Genomic DNA, 17,274 nt, shown 5'->3' with positions numbered 1-17,274 from the left:
AGTACCAATAGATTTGCTGTAAGCCCTATTGCTATAGGTTCAGTACATGAGACTGACAACAAGGTCCGTTGAGAGGATTGGGAGTCACTCCAGTGGCATCACCAGGCTTTGGTCCAGCCTTGTAAGCACATATACCTATATCCCCCCCTCCCCCGCCCGATATGACACATTGGGTCTTGTATACATAAACACATTTATGTACACAACACGCATTGGACTCAATGATCTCAAAGGTCCCTTCCAACCAAGAAGATTCTGTGATTTATACCTGTATATGTACGCATTCACAGGCTATAAAGCAGTACTTCTAACACTTCATATTGTGCAACGCAAACAGCTGTCACCGGAAGCATTTGATCAAACCACTGTCCATTTAACTGCACGTAAACTCCTGACACCCTCAGGGACTTGAATCGGTCTCTGAGATGTGACTGGCACGGAGATGGTTTGTTTTCTTTAAGCCCCTCATTTCAGGCAGGTTTTTCAACTCCTTCAAGCAGCATACTGATGAAATAACTGATATTTGACTCAGACTCTGCAGATATTAGATCCTGTTGCAAATAATGACATCTGGCGCTTCCTGAAGGCAGCAAAAGCTTTTTTCTCAATGTGGGATGGGAAGAGGAGCACTTTTACAGGACTAGACAAAAATTCATCAGGTAAATTAGCCTCTTATTTATAAAATATAAACACATAAATTCTGACTAAACTTCAGCCAGAGCTGCTGATGGATGACCTTCAGGCTCACAGAATTGGAGATAAGCCACTTTGATTTGTGCATCCCTATAGGGAAAGATGGAGGTGAGAAGGGAGAAGAAAGGAAGGAGTGCAAGTTCTGCAGGGGACGAGGGAACTTTTAATTTGGGTTGGAAATCTAATGAGAATACCAACACTATGAAACTAGCAAATATTTAGATAGTAAAAAGTCACCCAATTTTGGGGAGACCTCTTCCTAAGTTAGAAGAATTCCACATGAAGCAGAATTAGTGAATTATTTTTTCCTTTTGTTCAGAGATAAGATGCATCCTTATATTTTGGTTGAAAAGATTACTTCATTGCTGCAACACAAAATAACTTGCCAAAAGGTTTGTTACACTCTTAAAAGCCTTCATTTTCATAAAAACCATCAATAGTAAAGCATTGTAATAAAGCATGATCAAAGAATTCCTTTTGTGTTCATGCCTAACACTGACATGAAAAAATTCCCTTCCATGGGTACTAGTTGAAGACTTTTGGAACCGTATTTGTGATATACACAGGCTGCCGTGACTCCCTGTCACAACACCACCTGTTGATGCACTCGGAGAACTTCAGAGAAAGGTCCCAATAGAATCCCAAGGACTCTATTGACTTAGAGTCAATATTAGGAAGGTCTAATTCTACAGACATCCCTAGCGCACAAAATACAGATGAAGTGCTCTAATGGACTGAGGCCAGAAGGGGTCACAGTCTTGTCCAAATATCAACCTCTTGCAGAATTGCAAACTTAAAATATAGGCCAGTACAAGATGATGCCTGTAATATCCCACACCCATTTCCTATAGAAGCGTAAATACAACTACCAACAAGACAGCTTTGCTGGTTTCTAATTCACTTCTCACGCTAGGAAGGGGCTGCAGAACTATCCAAAGCCTGTGTTACAAGACACGGCCACTGAAGGGGGAAGGCTCTTAGCCCTGCCCCTTTCAGCAAAGGTTGCATTCAGAGTCACAACTTTCATAAGGATTTATACATACATTATCATACAAACAAACAATAATATATTTACTGCAAGAAGCAATAAACAAGTTTTTCCCTAGAAGCAGCAAGTAGTAACAATGAAAGAAGTATGAGACAAATTTGTACTTTTTAAAAGAAGACACCAGACACCCAAACCTTTTGCTGCTTTGCTTTCTCCCTTCCTAGCTAAGCCGTGTTCTTGGCCTGTCTTTACTAATTGCCGAGGCCAACTTTGTTAAGTAGATTCAGCTACAGATGTTTAGTGAGCTAAGGGCCCCTCTCATGGAGTTCCCCAGACTGGGGAATCCCGCTGCAGGTTGGGAAGCAGCTAGGGAGGTCCTGAGGACACATGCAACAACACACGCATGTAACGACGCTTATTCTAGGCCAGCATTTGTGGCTGTCATTTCCCAGGAGGACAGAGTGGATAGTGATAATAGCTCCTTTATTCCCCGAGGAAAATTAAACATGTAGGTAACCTCAGTTCCGCACTTCATAAAGACAGTTCTGATACCAAAACGTGCAGCTGCCTGCTCGCGGTGTAACCGTTTGCTTCGCTGCACTTAGCTGTGACTTACACATGTCCAAATGAAATTGGTGTTTTATTCCATTCCAGATATCACTCCTATTTTTACATATAATATACTTGTAGTGATTCTGGAAAGTCTTCGGAAATCTATAGGGATATGTAAATATTATACAAAATACCTCAGCAATTGCAAAAGACTTCAAAGGCAGCTGCAGGTGCTCAGGAGCACCTCTGAAATTCAGACCTTATGTACAGCTGGAGCTCACATTCAATATTATAATAAGCTGAATTTAAAAAGAAAAAAATATTGGATTCTTTGTGCATTTTCAAAGACAAACCTATGTGAAGTGATTGGTCTTCACTCTACAGCAAACATACTTCACAATGTACAGAGATTTATTTAAAAAAACATGAAAGATGGACTTCTGAATTATATTCTCTTATTTGCCCAGTGCTGTTGGAATCAAAAAATGCTATGCAAAAGTTACTAGAACATCACGGCACCGCTAGAAAAAGCATCAGTTATAAAGAGTAACATTGTCAATCACTTACAGTTTGTTCTAATCACTCCTTCTACAGCCTTCAAAAGGCTTAAAAAGAGCAGCCAGCCAAATAAAACCGCATTACCTTCAAAGAGCCGGTACGCTGAAAACATTCCTCTGCTTTCAGAACTATAAACCCTGGATCCACAGTACGTTACACCAAAGTCGGAAGGACTGTAATGGCAAAGCGTATTAACCGCATAACAGCAGCCACTCACAAACTGGCTCACTGCAGTTATGTTAGTGCTTACCCGTGACAAGGTATTGTGTCCTGGTCTGTGATCCTTGACTCTTCTAGCTGTTGATATGCTGGTCCTGTAATTCCATTGAACCTACCCCGAGGTAAGGGAGGAGTCCTCCGAAAGGCATTTCTATGTAGCATCCCACTTTTTTGTCCTGGGCTGCAGCATGAAGAAAGACTTCTAGGAACAACACCAAGAGTACAGTAAAAATTATCACAGAACAACTGTAATCTTCTGCAAATTAAAGATTCAGGATTAATAACTCATGGATTACTGTTTTTGTAAACTTTGTTGTGGTGGTCTATGACATCAGTAGAAATTCTTTTTGGAAATATTGTACTATAACCCACAGTTAGCTGCTGTCTGTGCAGTATTTAATACACCACCTCTCTTCTAGGAAAGAAAGTAATTGCCTGGTATATTAAATGTTTTCTTGTACTTGATGAAGGATGCTTCTTTTTTTTCCATGCTGCATACCATAATCCCGCTATATAGAGGTGACTCCTCAGACAGTATAAATGAACAGCATCATACCTACAGCTGAGCTTAAAATCAGATCTTAGATTTAGAGTCCACTGTATCATCTATCAGCCTACGGCGTCTTGCTTCCTGAGACAGCAACATTAAATTGGAAAAAATATTAAGTGAAGAATGTAAGTGAAGCTTATCAACTGCAGCTTAAAGAAATCATCTATGACATGTTTTCTCCATGTTGAACAAGACTTCATTTCTATATTGTTTTATTATTGTTTTATATACATTGTTTTCTTCTTTATACATAGATAAATACTGTTTCTTTATGTGATACAATACAAACTTGAATATGATAAAAACAAGTAATAGTTTTTCTACTTATTTTAGAAAACTGCTTTTGTAAATAACAACTTTGTACTGTTTTGGAAGGAGAATGGATTTTTTCCATTTCATACAGGAATTAAAAGATATCTAGAAACTATAGATTTGGTATATTAACCATAAATACAGCTGTTGCTAATGCAAAAATAAGGGAACATAGAATTAAGGCATTCCTACTGTTAACAGTAGGTCACAGTACTGCATGGTATGACTGGCTATTCATCTTCCAGCTACTCCTACTTCACTTGACATCTCTTCGGTCTCAGAAATGAGTATGTATTACCTAATATTCTGTCACATCCTTAGCAATGTTTTAATATAGGTTTTGTAGATGCATTTTAAGAATTATTATTTTTGATTACATGAATAATTTGAACTTCTGATACAATTCAGCTATGCAAAAGTCTTTTGGTAAGTTTGCTTCTCTTTTCCTATTATAATGTGACTTAAAAGCAATCTGCATTTTATACCTAGTGGGAACTTCATTTATAGTTAGGGCCACATCTACTCCCAAAGCAAATCTTGCTTGGACCAAATATGTTGGACAAATTATCTTAGTGCCTTTCCATTAAACCTGACCTTTTCTCCCCAAAGTCAAAACATAAAGAAATTCAACAGTCTCTATCTACTGCTCAGGCTAGCAGTGTTCCATCACAGTCTCTGCTCTGTTCTCTTCCACATTTTTACTTTCCTGGTTCTTTTTAATTGAAAAGATTGATAACCCATAGTAATAGCACTCCCTCTAGGATTTTCCGTGCTTCCTTAAATAGGTTTTCCCTTAGCTATTAAGGAGGCTGCAAAAAAACTTTTAAAAACCCCCAAAGTACTGGCCTTTCAATTCTGAAGGCTGAGTTCAAGTTGTGAGTTGCAGTTCATGTTCTGTAAAATAACACTACCACTTCACAAAACAACTGACAATTTCTGCTCAGGAGAGTCTGAGATTATGACAGCAGGGGATCTTAACAGATGCAGCTGAATGAATAATTCGTGATGGATAATGAATTTCAGGAGTTTTTATTGATTGCAGCATATTCATCAATGTAGTAGAAAAGTCAACAAACTGATTAATTTAACAGACTTTAGATTGATTGCAAATATGTGAGACTCAAAAGGCATTGTTTAATTGTGGTTGGTTTGATGCACGTCTTCCTTCTTGGATGACAGCACATGGTCTCCCATCTAATAACATGCAAATTCACAAAAGCTCTGTATTACATAAATGTCATTGCAACACATACAGGTATACCTGAGATAATTCATATAAACTGCAGCAAAGACGCATGTAAATGCCCTGTCTGTGCTTCCTTCAACTTGCACTGAAACTCTCATTGCTACCTCTAACACTAGACACTACAGGCTGCTGAAGGTGCGTGGGCTGGTTAGACTGAAGGGATCTGGCACATGCCAACATCTTCCTGCAATCACAGCAGCTCCAGCACCGACAGAGCTTAAGCAATCAATTTGTTGCTAATGTGAGGTTCTTATGCTTTCAGCGTTTCTGACAGAAATACCTGAGAGGAAAAAGAACAAAGATAATTTGTGGTCACGGACAAGACAAATTCACTAAGAAGGACCAGGAAATATTTACAGATAGTGCAGCTGCACGCTGCAGGATAACGCTCATTTCTGGAAGCACCAAAGACAAGATAGTAACAATTTGTGTTAAAAGGTCTATGAAAAAGTAACTCCAGTATAATAAAGTTTTTCCTTTTTCACAAAACTGCTATGAATGTCAAAATACTCTTCCTCCAAAAATGTTAATATAGTCCCTCTCAGGCTTCTGCTCTATTGCTCACGTAAAGTGTTCCTTTCTTTGAGGAAGTGTTCCTCTCCTTTCGGATTCTTCAGGGAAAACATTATGGTTTCTTCCTCCCTGCATTCCAGTCTAACTGGGTGAAAGAATCCAGCCCACATTACTGAGCTGTTCAATAAAACAGACCAATAATGAAAGCTATAGCAGATAGGTATTTAAAATCAGTTACTCCAGAATAACAAAAATCAGAGTATGTTTGAACTGATTCACAAGTTATGCATAAACTAGGGAGAAATATAGTTCTGATGAATTAATGGTTTGAAAGACGTAGTTCAACCATCTCTAAAGTTAATTAAGAATTTGGGATTCACTGTTGTAAATCGTTTTGTGTGAAAATTTTCTTTAGGTTGAGCAACCAAGTAAAAACGAAATCTATCTCAGCAGTTGGAGGATTCTGTTCTCAAGGCACATACACAACTCCCAAGGGCAGGTAACCATGTTCATGAAGAGGAGAAGACTTGTAGTGAATTTACGGTAACTCTGGGAATCCTCCTGCACTACTTTTTAGTTAATTACTAAAGAACATTGATTATACATCACATTATGAACACATTCAGAAAGAACTTTGTCAACAGAAATATGAAGAGAATTAACAAGTGTTGAAACTTTGGATGGGATCCCAATCCTTCCCTTCTTGTTCAATAAGCACAATGGAGGTACAGAAATAGTGAGTATAACCGTGATTGTGTGTATATCTATTTTAATTATTCATGATTGCAATTCATTAAAATAAAGATGTTAAGTTGAGGGAGGAAGGAAAGTTCTAAAACTGATTGTAAATACTCTGGCTCTGTACCTGCAAAAACTATGCAGAGAGGCATATTATATTACGCGCTATATTACGTACTGATCATGAGATGCAAACATTAGTGTTGAAGACATGGTTTTGTCCTTGCAAGACAAAAACATTAAATACATACCCCAGTGACAGAGCTAGCTGCTAGATAGACTGTGTCTTCTGATGTTTCCTAGGAGCCACATTTTCAGGCTGTTAGACTGCTACCCTTTGTACATATGAACTATTCAGACTTTCAACCAATTTTCAGTTTTAATAAAAAGGGTCTGTTATTCCTGAGAACATAAGCATCTCTCAGTAAATACGGTGCAACAATAATAACACTGTATCACAAAGCCCTTTTGTCAAATTGGTTACAAGAACGAGATAACCCACAATAAGCACGTCTCTGTTGGAGCCTGTGTTACAGATGGCTCCCCAAAGGGAGAAAGTTAGCATAATATTTGGGACTTCAACAACACTGTATGTGATTAAGATAATACTACGATTGTAAGATTATTATGCCAAAAAAGCCATGGCATAAGCGAACTGAACCTAGTAGTTTTATTCCTTTTTTCTCTATAGCATTCTGTATCCTAAGCATTTAAACATCACTCTTTTCCCGTGTCTTTGCAAAGTAATCATGTTCTGCCTCAGTACATGATTATTGTCTAGGAAAACTTCTAATCTACAATGGCTCGATGACCTGTGTTTCCTAGCTTGTGTTTATGAACAGTTACAGCTGGTCAGGTTCTCAGCCCAGGTGATGGAGTAGGACTGTAGCCTGCTGTTTGCAAAACTCTATTGTCCCTTCACATATGCAGGAGAAGCTTTCCAGCAGTCAGCCTATACCTACAAATCTACTCTTGATTTTGGAAATGTGTGCATTGTTGCTTCCATTACTTATTATTCACATATTCAGTAATAGCATGTGCCGGGGCTGATCGGGGCCTTTGCAACTCAACATAATTTCTTCAACACTACCTATATCATCTGGTCCACCATGGTTCCAACATACTAAATAGGATACATACAATAGGAAAAGGGAACAGAGCATTCGAAGGTACCTCAGTGGCACTGAGTTTAATCATCTGCCATAACTTCATCATATACTTCCTATAGTGCATTGATCAACCTTCATCCTAAAACTAGAATGATAACCAGGCTACTACTCCAGAAAGTTATTCTATATTGAAAACTTTGAGGCTTCTTTTCAGTTTAAAATTATTTATGATGAGTATACATCTATTTGTCATATGTGCCACCATACTCCTTCATTTTCAATGTCTTTTACTCCTCATTAAGCTTTCTCTGATGTATTCATAAGCAGCAGTCATATACTCTTTTCAGTCTTCTGAACTAAAGACTGAAATGAGAGAGACTCTCTAATACTTTCTATGGAACACAGATTATTCATTCCTCATATTAGCTCATTAATGCAATTTGAGCCCATAGTAATCAAGCGACCATTTTAACCAGGTGAGATAATAGTGGTGTATTCTCATGCTATATTCAAATGAAGTTACAAGTGTCTCATAAAGTGGTTTTAATTTTTCTGACTTTCTGATGGAAATGTCTTGATTAATACTTCCTCTCATCCCATTTATCTTTTGCACGTCTGCATCACTTTGTGACTTGGTTTCCTTTGAGCAAGTAGTATATACTGAATCTTTTCTTCCTCATTTGCTTCTAAAATTTTGTTATTAGTTCCCAAATGCCTGACCTTGTAGTTAGTACTGCTGAACTTCAATCCACCTCTGTTATGCTACTCTTCAAAGTTATTCAATTCATTCTTTATAACTAGATCCTTATCTGCACCAAGTCTGTCTTTTAACAATTTTTTTCAGTATTTTCCAACTTTTTTTGTACCAGTCATGCACAAAAGCATTAAACAAAATTTGTACCCAATGTCAACTACTACTTTGAGAGCTCTATTAGTGCTCCAGTGGTGAATGTCTTCAGCCCAGCACGTACCTTCTCAATGTAACTCCTTACTATCTCCCTTTTAACCACCTCTGTATATGTGCATTATATTTTTTCTGCCTCTCTTTACTTTCTCCCATTAAAGGCATTAGACGCATGACAACAAATCAAACATTGACTCAGGCTGTGCGATCTAGCTCACCTACACCAAATACAAAGAAAGTCATTAGTGTAGTGTTGCAGGAACTGCTTCTGGTAAACCTCATGAGAATTTTTAGCCTTTTTTACATCCACCCACAGAATCTGCTACCCCCACATTTGCCCTAAAGGTAGTCTAACTCAACATAATAGGTCTTCAGTTCCTTTGATAAATTTTTTCTCTTCCTAAATATTTGACATTTTCTATTCCATCATTACATGGCACAGCTCCCATTTTGATAGATTTTGCTACCACATTTGAAATTTCATGAGCCAGTTCTCCTTCCAGACTTCTTTGATCAAGATTAACCAGATCATCTTGACTTGAGGGCTTTGATTTCTGCATTTTACTTCCACTTTGACTGTAGTAATGTCTATTTTCATACATTTGATTCCATTTCCATTCTACCTTTGCCGTCAAATAATCATCCTAACTGAAAAATGAAGTATATTCATTCAGGATTGCCCTAACTGCTTCACATATTATCTCTGTCTCACCACAAGCTTTGCTTCTTCGTGTATGGTACTCCTTCATACAGCAAGAACAACTGATTGCTTTCAGTATTACCAGCAATTCTTAACTCTCAGTGTTTCCTGGAAATGTTCGCTTCAAGCATGACTGCTTGCCCTCTGTGATATAGTTTGTTTCTTCTCCTACACCCCATTCCTCTTAGGCATTCTTTTTAGTAAGTTGCTCCAGAAAACTATGTTCTTTCCTTGGGAAAATACCAGATCCCTTATTCTTCCTCCCTTTCAGGCTTCCTCTGCCTTTACATTCTTAGTTGCTTTAGTTTATCAATACTTGTTCTTTGAAATTGAATAGCCTTATTTACAGAATAACTTACATTTACTCTTTCTGTTAATTTAAACTAAATCAATCATATTGGGAGCATAAAGAATAAAATGCTTAATAAAAAAAATGTTTTTACTGTGTTTTTTGTAGTGTTAAAATCTCATTAAAATGTGAACAAATTATTGTAAATTTCAGAGTAAGTTTATCCTATTTTGCATTTTTGTAAGACAATACAACTGCTCCAGGCTGAAAGCCTCTGCGTTTGGCTTTCATCATGGTATTCTCTGAAATGAATCCCTCTAAAATCAATGATGACTGAATCAATGAATGAAAGTCAGAATGACTAATTACCAAGAAAACTGCTATTCAAAGGGATCACAACTCAATCCCATAATTAATAAAACTCTAATTTGTTTCTATCCATTAGAAATTAAGACAGTACGGGTTTTCTTCTTACTAAAATCAACAAATAATCCAAGATGAACTTTTGAGCACATTGTGTATTTTAAAGGAAGTTTACTGATTAAACACATTTGTTACTTTCCAGTTCTGACAGCACTTAGAGTTGTTTTACATACGCAAGCAGATGATGTAAAATTCTTCTACCGTAATAATAGTGCATAATACAGGTGAAATATTTTAGAACTAAGATTCAGTGGAGATTCAAATTTTCAATTCAATCTCTGCAGTAATTCTTAGCATGCAGCTGAGGTTGGTAGAGACAGAAAATTGTGATTACCTAGTAATCTGAGTGAAATAACTAGGTGATCTCGGTCAGTCAAATTTCAGCAACCCCAAATGATTCTCCACCTTGATAATCTTACTGCCAGGCCAAAACTGTACTGGTTTTGGGAACTGGAAATAGACAGTTCCTGATTTTAAGAAATAATCACCCATCATTAATGCCCTTGAAATCACCAGCAGACAAAACAGCTCTGGATGTGGAACAAAATATATCTGTAGCAAGCAGAAACAAAACAATAATATAGCTTAACAGCAGCATAAAACAGAGAACCTGTAGAGCTGCTGTAATTTTTCCAGGTTCATGGCAGGTTTGGAAAGGAATTAAGGGATGTTTAGGACAAAACGTACCCCAGTAGAAAAAGAATTTTCCTCATTTGGCCACATTTGACCATTTGGCCAAAGTAAAGAAAGTGAGTAAATTAGGAAGCTGTCACATGGTGCATAAATTAGACAGCCTTATAAGTCTTAAATGTTCAAATCTGTTGCATGTTTTATGAAGCAAGGGCCTTGTATAATAAATCTTAAGTTACAAAACTACAAAAAGAATTCTTTATAAATTAAGCTAGTCATTCCACATCTTAAAACAGTTCTGAAGCAAAGAGTCTTAAGATATACCGGTGCTTGACATCTGCAAAGATGACAGATGACTGCTGGGCTTTTTTTTGTTTGGTTTTTTGTTTGTTTGTTTTTCTGGGAAAGAAAGATTTTGTGTGCAAAGGTGTTGAAATGAGCAATTTGGGATTATGCATTAGTTCACTATAAATTCAGTGTGTCTTATTCTGTAATTTCCCTATAGAAAATAGGGACTCTAGAGAGTCATTCAGCTTTTATTTTAAGTGACGTTCATAAATAAAATATTTTCAGTCTTTAATTTATTTCCATTTATTTTTAAGCTTAGGTAATGTCATGGTAAAGCACCTAAAACATTTCAAACCTGGATATTGCGATTGTGTTATTAAAGGTAAGGGAATGTCACTGTGTGTTTGCTGAACTTCACCCTTTGACTAAATGGAGATAAAGTTTCCCCCAAAACTACAGTGGGAAGCATTCTAGGTAGCAGTTCCATAGTTCATCTATGATCAGTAAAATTATTAAGCATATTTTGAAAATCTCTGTGTAATAAGGAATAAGCCCTTAGAAATGGATCTGACATGACAGTTGGCATCATTTTTTCATGCCAAATTAAAGGCTTAAGTAAGGTAAAAGTAGTTAGGATCCAAATATCCCTTCCTGGCTCATATGCTGCACTTTGGTAGGTTAAGCAAATCATTCATTCAGAAGAAAGGGAACATGTAGATGACTGGGTACCGCAATGAAAATGCATCAAATACTACAGAAGCTAGATCGTAACTTCGTGCAATCTCAGACTTCTTTTCTTAAGAAATTTTAAAAAATAAGTCTTCCCCTCCAGATTATCTAGCTAAAAAAATTCTGAACTCATTTTTCTCAGCCTTTTTTCTCAGTGTGCTCGGCACCAGACATTACCACTGCCATTCCACAACGCTATTTCTTATACCAGACATGAGTTTGGTTTCTAGTCCCGTAATGAAGCATCTGCACTCTTTTTCATCCAAAAAGACTATAAGCAGAATTCTAATCCAAATGCTATCCTGTGATGGGTGACTTTCCTCTTTTTTTTCCCCTTGGAAACAACCATACAAACTTTTCAAAGACTAGTTTTCAAAGGCCACCATGTGTTCATAAATAAGCCATTATTCATTTCAAGTATTATTTGTTTAAAGAACCAATGAGAAAGGTTGGAATTTTGCAACCACGTCTTTCTGCAACAAATGAGTCATTAACGTCATGAACATGGATAAGGAAAGTCTTGTTTTTAATGGTTTCTCAAACTACAGTTGTTTAATTCACTGCTCTGTGTCTGCAGCTTGGATGGTGTCTTTAAATGCTTCCTCCAGGACTTTTACAAAATGCAGATAAAGTCACTGAGCATTTTTATTGCCTTTTATGTCTGCAGATAAGAAAATGCTTGGACATCTGCTTAATGAGCCAGCTGTTGGTACTGTACCGTTCAGCATCTCTCCAAGTCACAGCACAATAACCCCAGACAGGTATCAGCAGTTCAACACCATCCCTCGGCAGCCGGCCGAATCTCCCATCAGAGAGCTGTTTGCTTACCTGTGTTGCTTGATGGGCTGGGTTCCTCTGTCGGGAGACAAGGCCTCTGGGAAAGACTGAGGGCCTGAAAAACTAGACTCCATAACTTTGTCCAGAATAGGCCCAGGATGCCTATCTGGTTTTGAATACTGTGACACAGAGAATAAAATTAATTAATACACAAAAGGCAAAGTACATTGTTGATGCTATTCAATCAGAATTCATATCAGAGCAGGGTAAGAAGTGCTCTAATGCATTTTTAAATTAAAATTAGGCATTGCAAGTAATGTATTCATTCACTACTGTTTACATAGCGGAAAGTGCTGGTGCTCATTATCCCCATTACCTCCTCCACATCAAAATGCTGATATCTGCATTAGTAGCAAAATTACTGACTGATCTGCCCATAATGATAGGGAAAACCAATTCCTTTGACTAAAAGCCTGTTTTTTTTTGCGGCTGAACAAGCAGACTGAGATCAAGAAACGCATCTCAGAGGATGGTCAGCACCTTCTAGGGTCCTTTGGTGATTTCAGTCAAACAGTGCTTTTCTCAGCATGCGTAACTATGAAAACCAAACTGAAAGGGCATTTCTATCATCAGATAAGTAGAAAAATATCTGAATCCTATCCATAGAGCCAGATATCCCTCTGAACAAGTCTGAAACTTTTGACCTGTGAGTATCTGTGCTAGTAAGAACAGTGTAAACATAATTCTTCTTGTGACAGTTGTAGGCGTAGGGCAGTCTCTGGGCACATAACAAGACACAAAGGTCTGTAAAGCAGACACCAGACATGAACAAGAACAGATTTCCTCCTTGCTTTGTGATTCAACTGGAAATTCAGCAAAAATTGTGTCTGATCCTGAATGGAGCCAGAAGGTAAAAGTATAAAAAAGCTGCATTTTGTCTTGGAAGAAGAATCAATGTTGTTGGTGGTTACTGGGCAATATCTCAGAGATATGAGAGATTAACTCACATTTCCACTCAAGTATGAAAAATACTGCATTATGAAGATTTTTTTGTTGCATTACAACGACCTGCACTAGAACTAATTGGTCTATTTTTCTGTATTGAGTTTGTATTTTTAGTCCTAGATACCTAGATATCCTAAATAGATTTTTACAATAAATTGGTATTGTGGAAGCTATTATATGATTAAATATTTTCAAAAGAAAATACAAAATAAAATAATAATAATGTAAAAAAATCAGTGGTAAAAAATGCCATGCTATGATACAATAGCATAAACAATCATGGAGAAGATACTAAGATATCTTTCAAAGTACAGTTCTTCATAATTATTTTGTTGTCTAAAAAGGACCAATAACTCCTTAAAAATACAGAATTATTTTCTGATTCTCACTTATTCTTGTGTACATTTGCCCAGACTTCAGCAAAAATGAAAAAGGAAAGTCATACAGGATTGCTCTCTTTTAAAAATGGGTTACATGCAATTTTCATCTATCTACTCACTTCTTATGACTGATTTCTATAGATAAAACAACTGATCTTCAAATTTTTCTCCAATGCTCTTCTCCTTCTTTCTGTTGTGTGAAGTACCCACATAAACAGGGCCAAAATCACTGCTTACGTGTTTCTGAAGGCAAAGCTATGAGCATGACAATATGCAAAATGTTGCTGCATGCATGAAGTAAACACAAGTGAAATAATAAGAACAAACATATTCCACTCATATTTCTTTCAGTTACCATGATCTTAGTTGTCACTTGTAAATGTTGTAGATAAAATATTCAGACAGAAGTATGATTTTTAAGCTACTCATGTCTTTGAAGGTTTTAAACTTTAATAGTTATCCTGCCAGCTGCAGAAATGAAACTGTCTTTGATTTCTGACCTGAATAAATCAATGTAAGCTATGTAAAGAATGCGTTGTTAGTGCCAGGAAGCTATTTCTGTCCTTTTTTTGTGTTTGTCCAGGACACTAAATTGAATAATCGAATGTCTTATAAGATCATGAGTATGAAGTGAATCATGAAGGGTAATTAGAGATAAGTTGTGCCTTTTGCTACATCTGTGGTTAAGGAGTGATGGTATCCAGAGCCTTTCCTCATCACAACTGTGCAAAACCAGGACCCCCATAAGCTGCTCTGATGCTGACTAGCAAACTATACTGAAGCACCACCCAGGCACAGCCTGCAAAGTATATTTTTTCCCCCCAACTGAATGTTTCTTTTATGCCATCTTCAGATAAACCACTTACCAATTATCATAACAGCCATAACATTAATTACAATGAAAAAGTGAATCACAATTTAAATTGAGGGTGTGCATATACAGAGAATTTGAACAATGTAATTGAACTAATTTGGATGCATCACATTATTCATACATTGCAATAGGTTTAAACAGTTGGGTTCATTCTCCTTTAGCTTAACCATAAGTGTTACATCCTTTCTCTGAGATCATCTCTGGAGAAAAATATCTTCATATTTCTGTCAGGATTTTATAGTAGTACCAGTTGGTGTCCCTAGAAGTATAGTATAGGATTACTCCCCACCCATATCCCAGCAGAGCCCATCCCGCTGCTTCCACAGCCCCGTTCTCGCCTGGGTTGAGCTCTGCGGAGCCCACTGACTGTTGTGAGCTGCTGAATACTCAGCCATGATGGAGAATAAGCTGTGGAACACTTTTAAAGAACTGTTGCAGTATGTTGAAAGCATCATTGAAAGCTCATCTGTATTATTTTTTTTAATGGTTTTATTGTCTTCTTGCTTAATTATTTGAGCTTGTTTGAGCAATTACTAAGAAACACTGATGCATATGGCTCAATAAATTAAAGAATAATGATAGCATTTAAAAATAAACCATTTTGCAAATTTTCAATTTTTCACAGTTTCATGGAGAAAAATCATCTGTTATGTACAATTACTCAACTCTTTGACAATAAAATTCCACCCCCCACTAGTTAATGCTAAGCAAATCTGCAACGGCAGCCTGGGCCAGGAGACAAGAAATCAGCCTCTGCCACTGACCTCCTGTACCACTGTGAGCACTTAATTCCCTTTCTCCGTGCCTTGTATTCTTTATTCTAAAATGTAGGATTCATGAATAACAAATGCTACGGTACTCACATGGTACAGAATAGCTTGACACTGTTGTCCTAGTGCTATGCAAAACAAAACATCCATCCCTCCCCCTGGCTTTTCTTAGCTCTTCTGCCGCAATGATTTTCCCAAAATAGTAGTAACAAAAAGTCCAGAAATGAATGTGGCACTGGAAAAGAGGTGATGTGGGGATCCCATTACAAAAAGGACTGAGAAGACAGAGGGGCCAGCTTTAAATTACCTTCAGAGAGGGTGCCTCAAGGAGGTAAAGAGCCAGTGATTTTCCTGGGCTGACCTTGCAAGAAGAGCCCATCAGGTAGTATATTTATCATCTTTACAGCTGTTCCCCTATGCTCTATACATTTTGTTGCCAACACTACCTCTAGACAGAGGCCAGTAAACCCAAGTTTGTCTATTCTGGCAGTTCTTCCTAAGTAGTCATACAATATGGAAATGGGAAATTTACTCTTGATCTTAGCTGATAAATCACATCGTAACTCAGACAAAACCACACTGTAATCTTTGAAAGATTTAAGTGTATCTGGTGCTCAACATGTATTAATTGCATTTCTGTCACAGTGACTAAAAAGAATTTATTTCCTACTACTATCAACAAAAGGCAACAAGACACAAAAAGAACATTTTTTTCCCCCTGGTTATAAGAATATCAGAAGCCTGGAGCTAGTGATTGCAAGCTATTAGAAACAAGTGTAGTGAAAAGTGAAACCGCACACTACAGCATGAAAAGCATATTAACCAGCTCAGAGGGAAAGTGATGGGGAATTAATAGATCTACTTAGTGCCATGGGAGAAGGTATTAAAATCCACAAAGGTGAGAAAGGCCACTTTAAACAACCATGACAACTCAGAATCACTAAAGAAATGGCAAGGCTTCAGCTGCTTTTTTTTTTTTTTTTATGTTGCATGACGTATTTGTCAAGTTACGAGAATTTAAAGAAACCCTCTAGTCAAGCAGGAAAAAGGAGCTAATAATCAAGAGTGTGATTAAGACTCACGAAGACTGGTGAATTACAGAAAAATCAAGAAGAGGGCCACACCACCTCCTCTCGCCCCTTGCACAGTCTATGAGGGGGCACAGAGAACTTCTCTTTCTAAGAGGGGCAGCTGAGAATGACAATTTATTTCCTTTTGCCTATGAGGGCATTGAACTGTTTGCTGCAGTCTTGTGGAGCACATTTGTTAAATATCTCTTGAGGATAATATAATCTCTTTGGGAAGGAGTAGGTAATACTAGGAAGTCCTAAGTTTCATGCATGAAATAAATCTGTATCTCCTTTTACCTCAAAAATCTTGCATTAAAAACTGGCATATCTATCTCTTCCTGACTGAGGACTTACAGAAAAAATACCAGTGCATTAGCTAGCATCCAAATCCAAGATGCCAGAAAACCTAGCAAGAAATTTAGTGTGTTGCTGCCAGAATATTTGGGAAAAGCAGTGGACTTGAAGGAGATTCAGGAGGAAAACTAGGAGCTGTGTTCAAACAGTTATTTATGAATCCTGCTTACAGTACACAGTATTTTTAATCTAATTTGTATCTCCAACAAAATATTGGAATTGATAACAAGGAAAATAGACTCGGCACAGGTTACACAATTACCAGCCATGAGCAGCAGGAATTCGGAGAGAATACAGCTGTCCTGACAAAATCTAACCCTTTTTTTTTATTATTTTACGGAATCACAACTGAGCAGAGGAAGGAAGTGGCGGAGATGTAATGCATTTGAGTGTGGGAAGGAAAAGCATACGATACTTCAAAATATTGTCAATGCAAACAAAAAGCTATATTCCCTGCAATATAGCAAATGACAGGGAGGCATCCATCTTTTAACTTAAGTGCCTAACTCTACTTGCATTCTTCCTCAGCCTCAGGGCTTGCCAAGGCAGGTGCTGGGATGTGGCCATTCTTCCTCAGGTGTGTTTACCATGCTGACCAGAGAG

General features: G+C 37.4%; 1 protein-coding gene across 1 annotated transcript in view; it reads right to left on the bottom strand.

Annotated features, from left to right (window-relative positions):
* The window catches only part of NRG3 (neuregulin 3), a 400,979-nt gene that overhangs the window by 3,397 nt on the left and 380,308 nt on the right, over positions 1-17,274 (bottom strand). Inside the window, exons 7-8 of the mRNA XM_074154671.1 lie at positions 12,270-12,397; positions 3,042-3,212 (exon numbers count right to left, since the gene is read on the bottom strand). Of these exons, the coding sequence (XP_074010772.1) occupies positions 3,042-3,212; positions 12,270-12,397 (299 nt within the window). The remainder of the gene's footprint in view (positions 1-3,041; positions 3,213-12,269; positions 12,398-17,274) is intronic.

This window comes from Numenius arquata, chromosome 10 (assembly GCF_964106895.1).
Source record: "Numenius arquata chromosome 10, bNumArq3.hap1.1, whole genome shotgun sequence".
NCBI lineage: Eukaryota > Metazoa > Chordata > Aves > Charadriiformes > Scolopacidae > Numenius > Numenius arquata.
The sequence above is the reverse complement of the archived record's forward strand: the minus strand, read 5'-3'. Positions and strand labels throughout refer to the sequence as shown.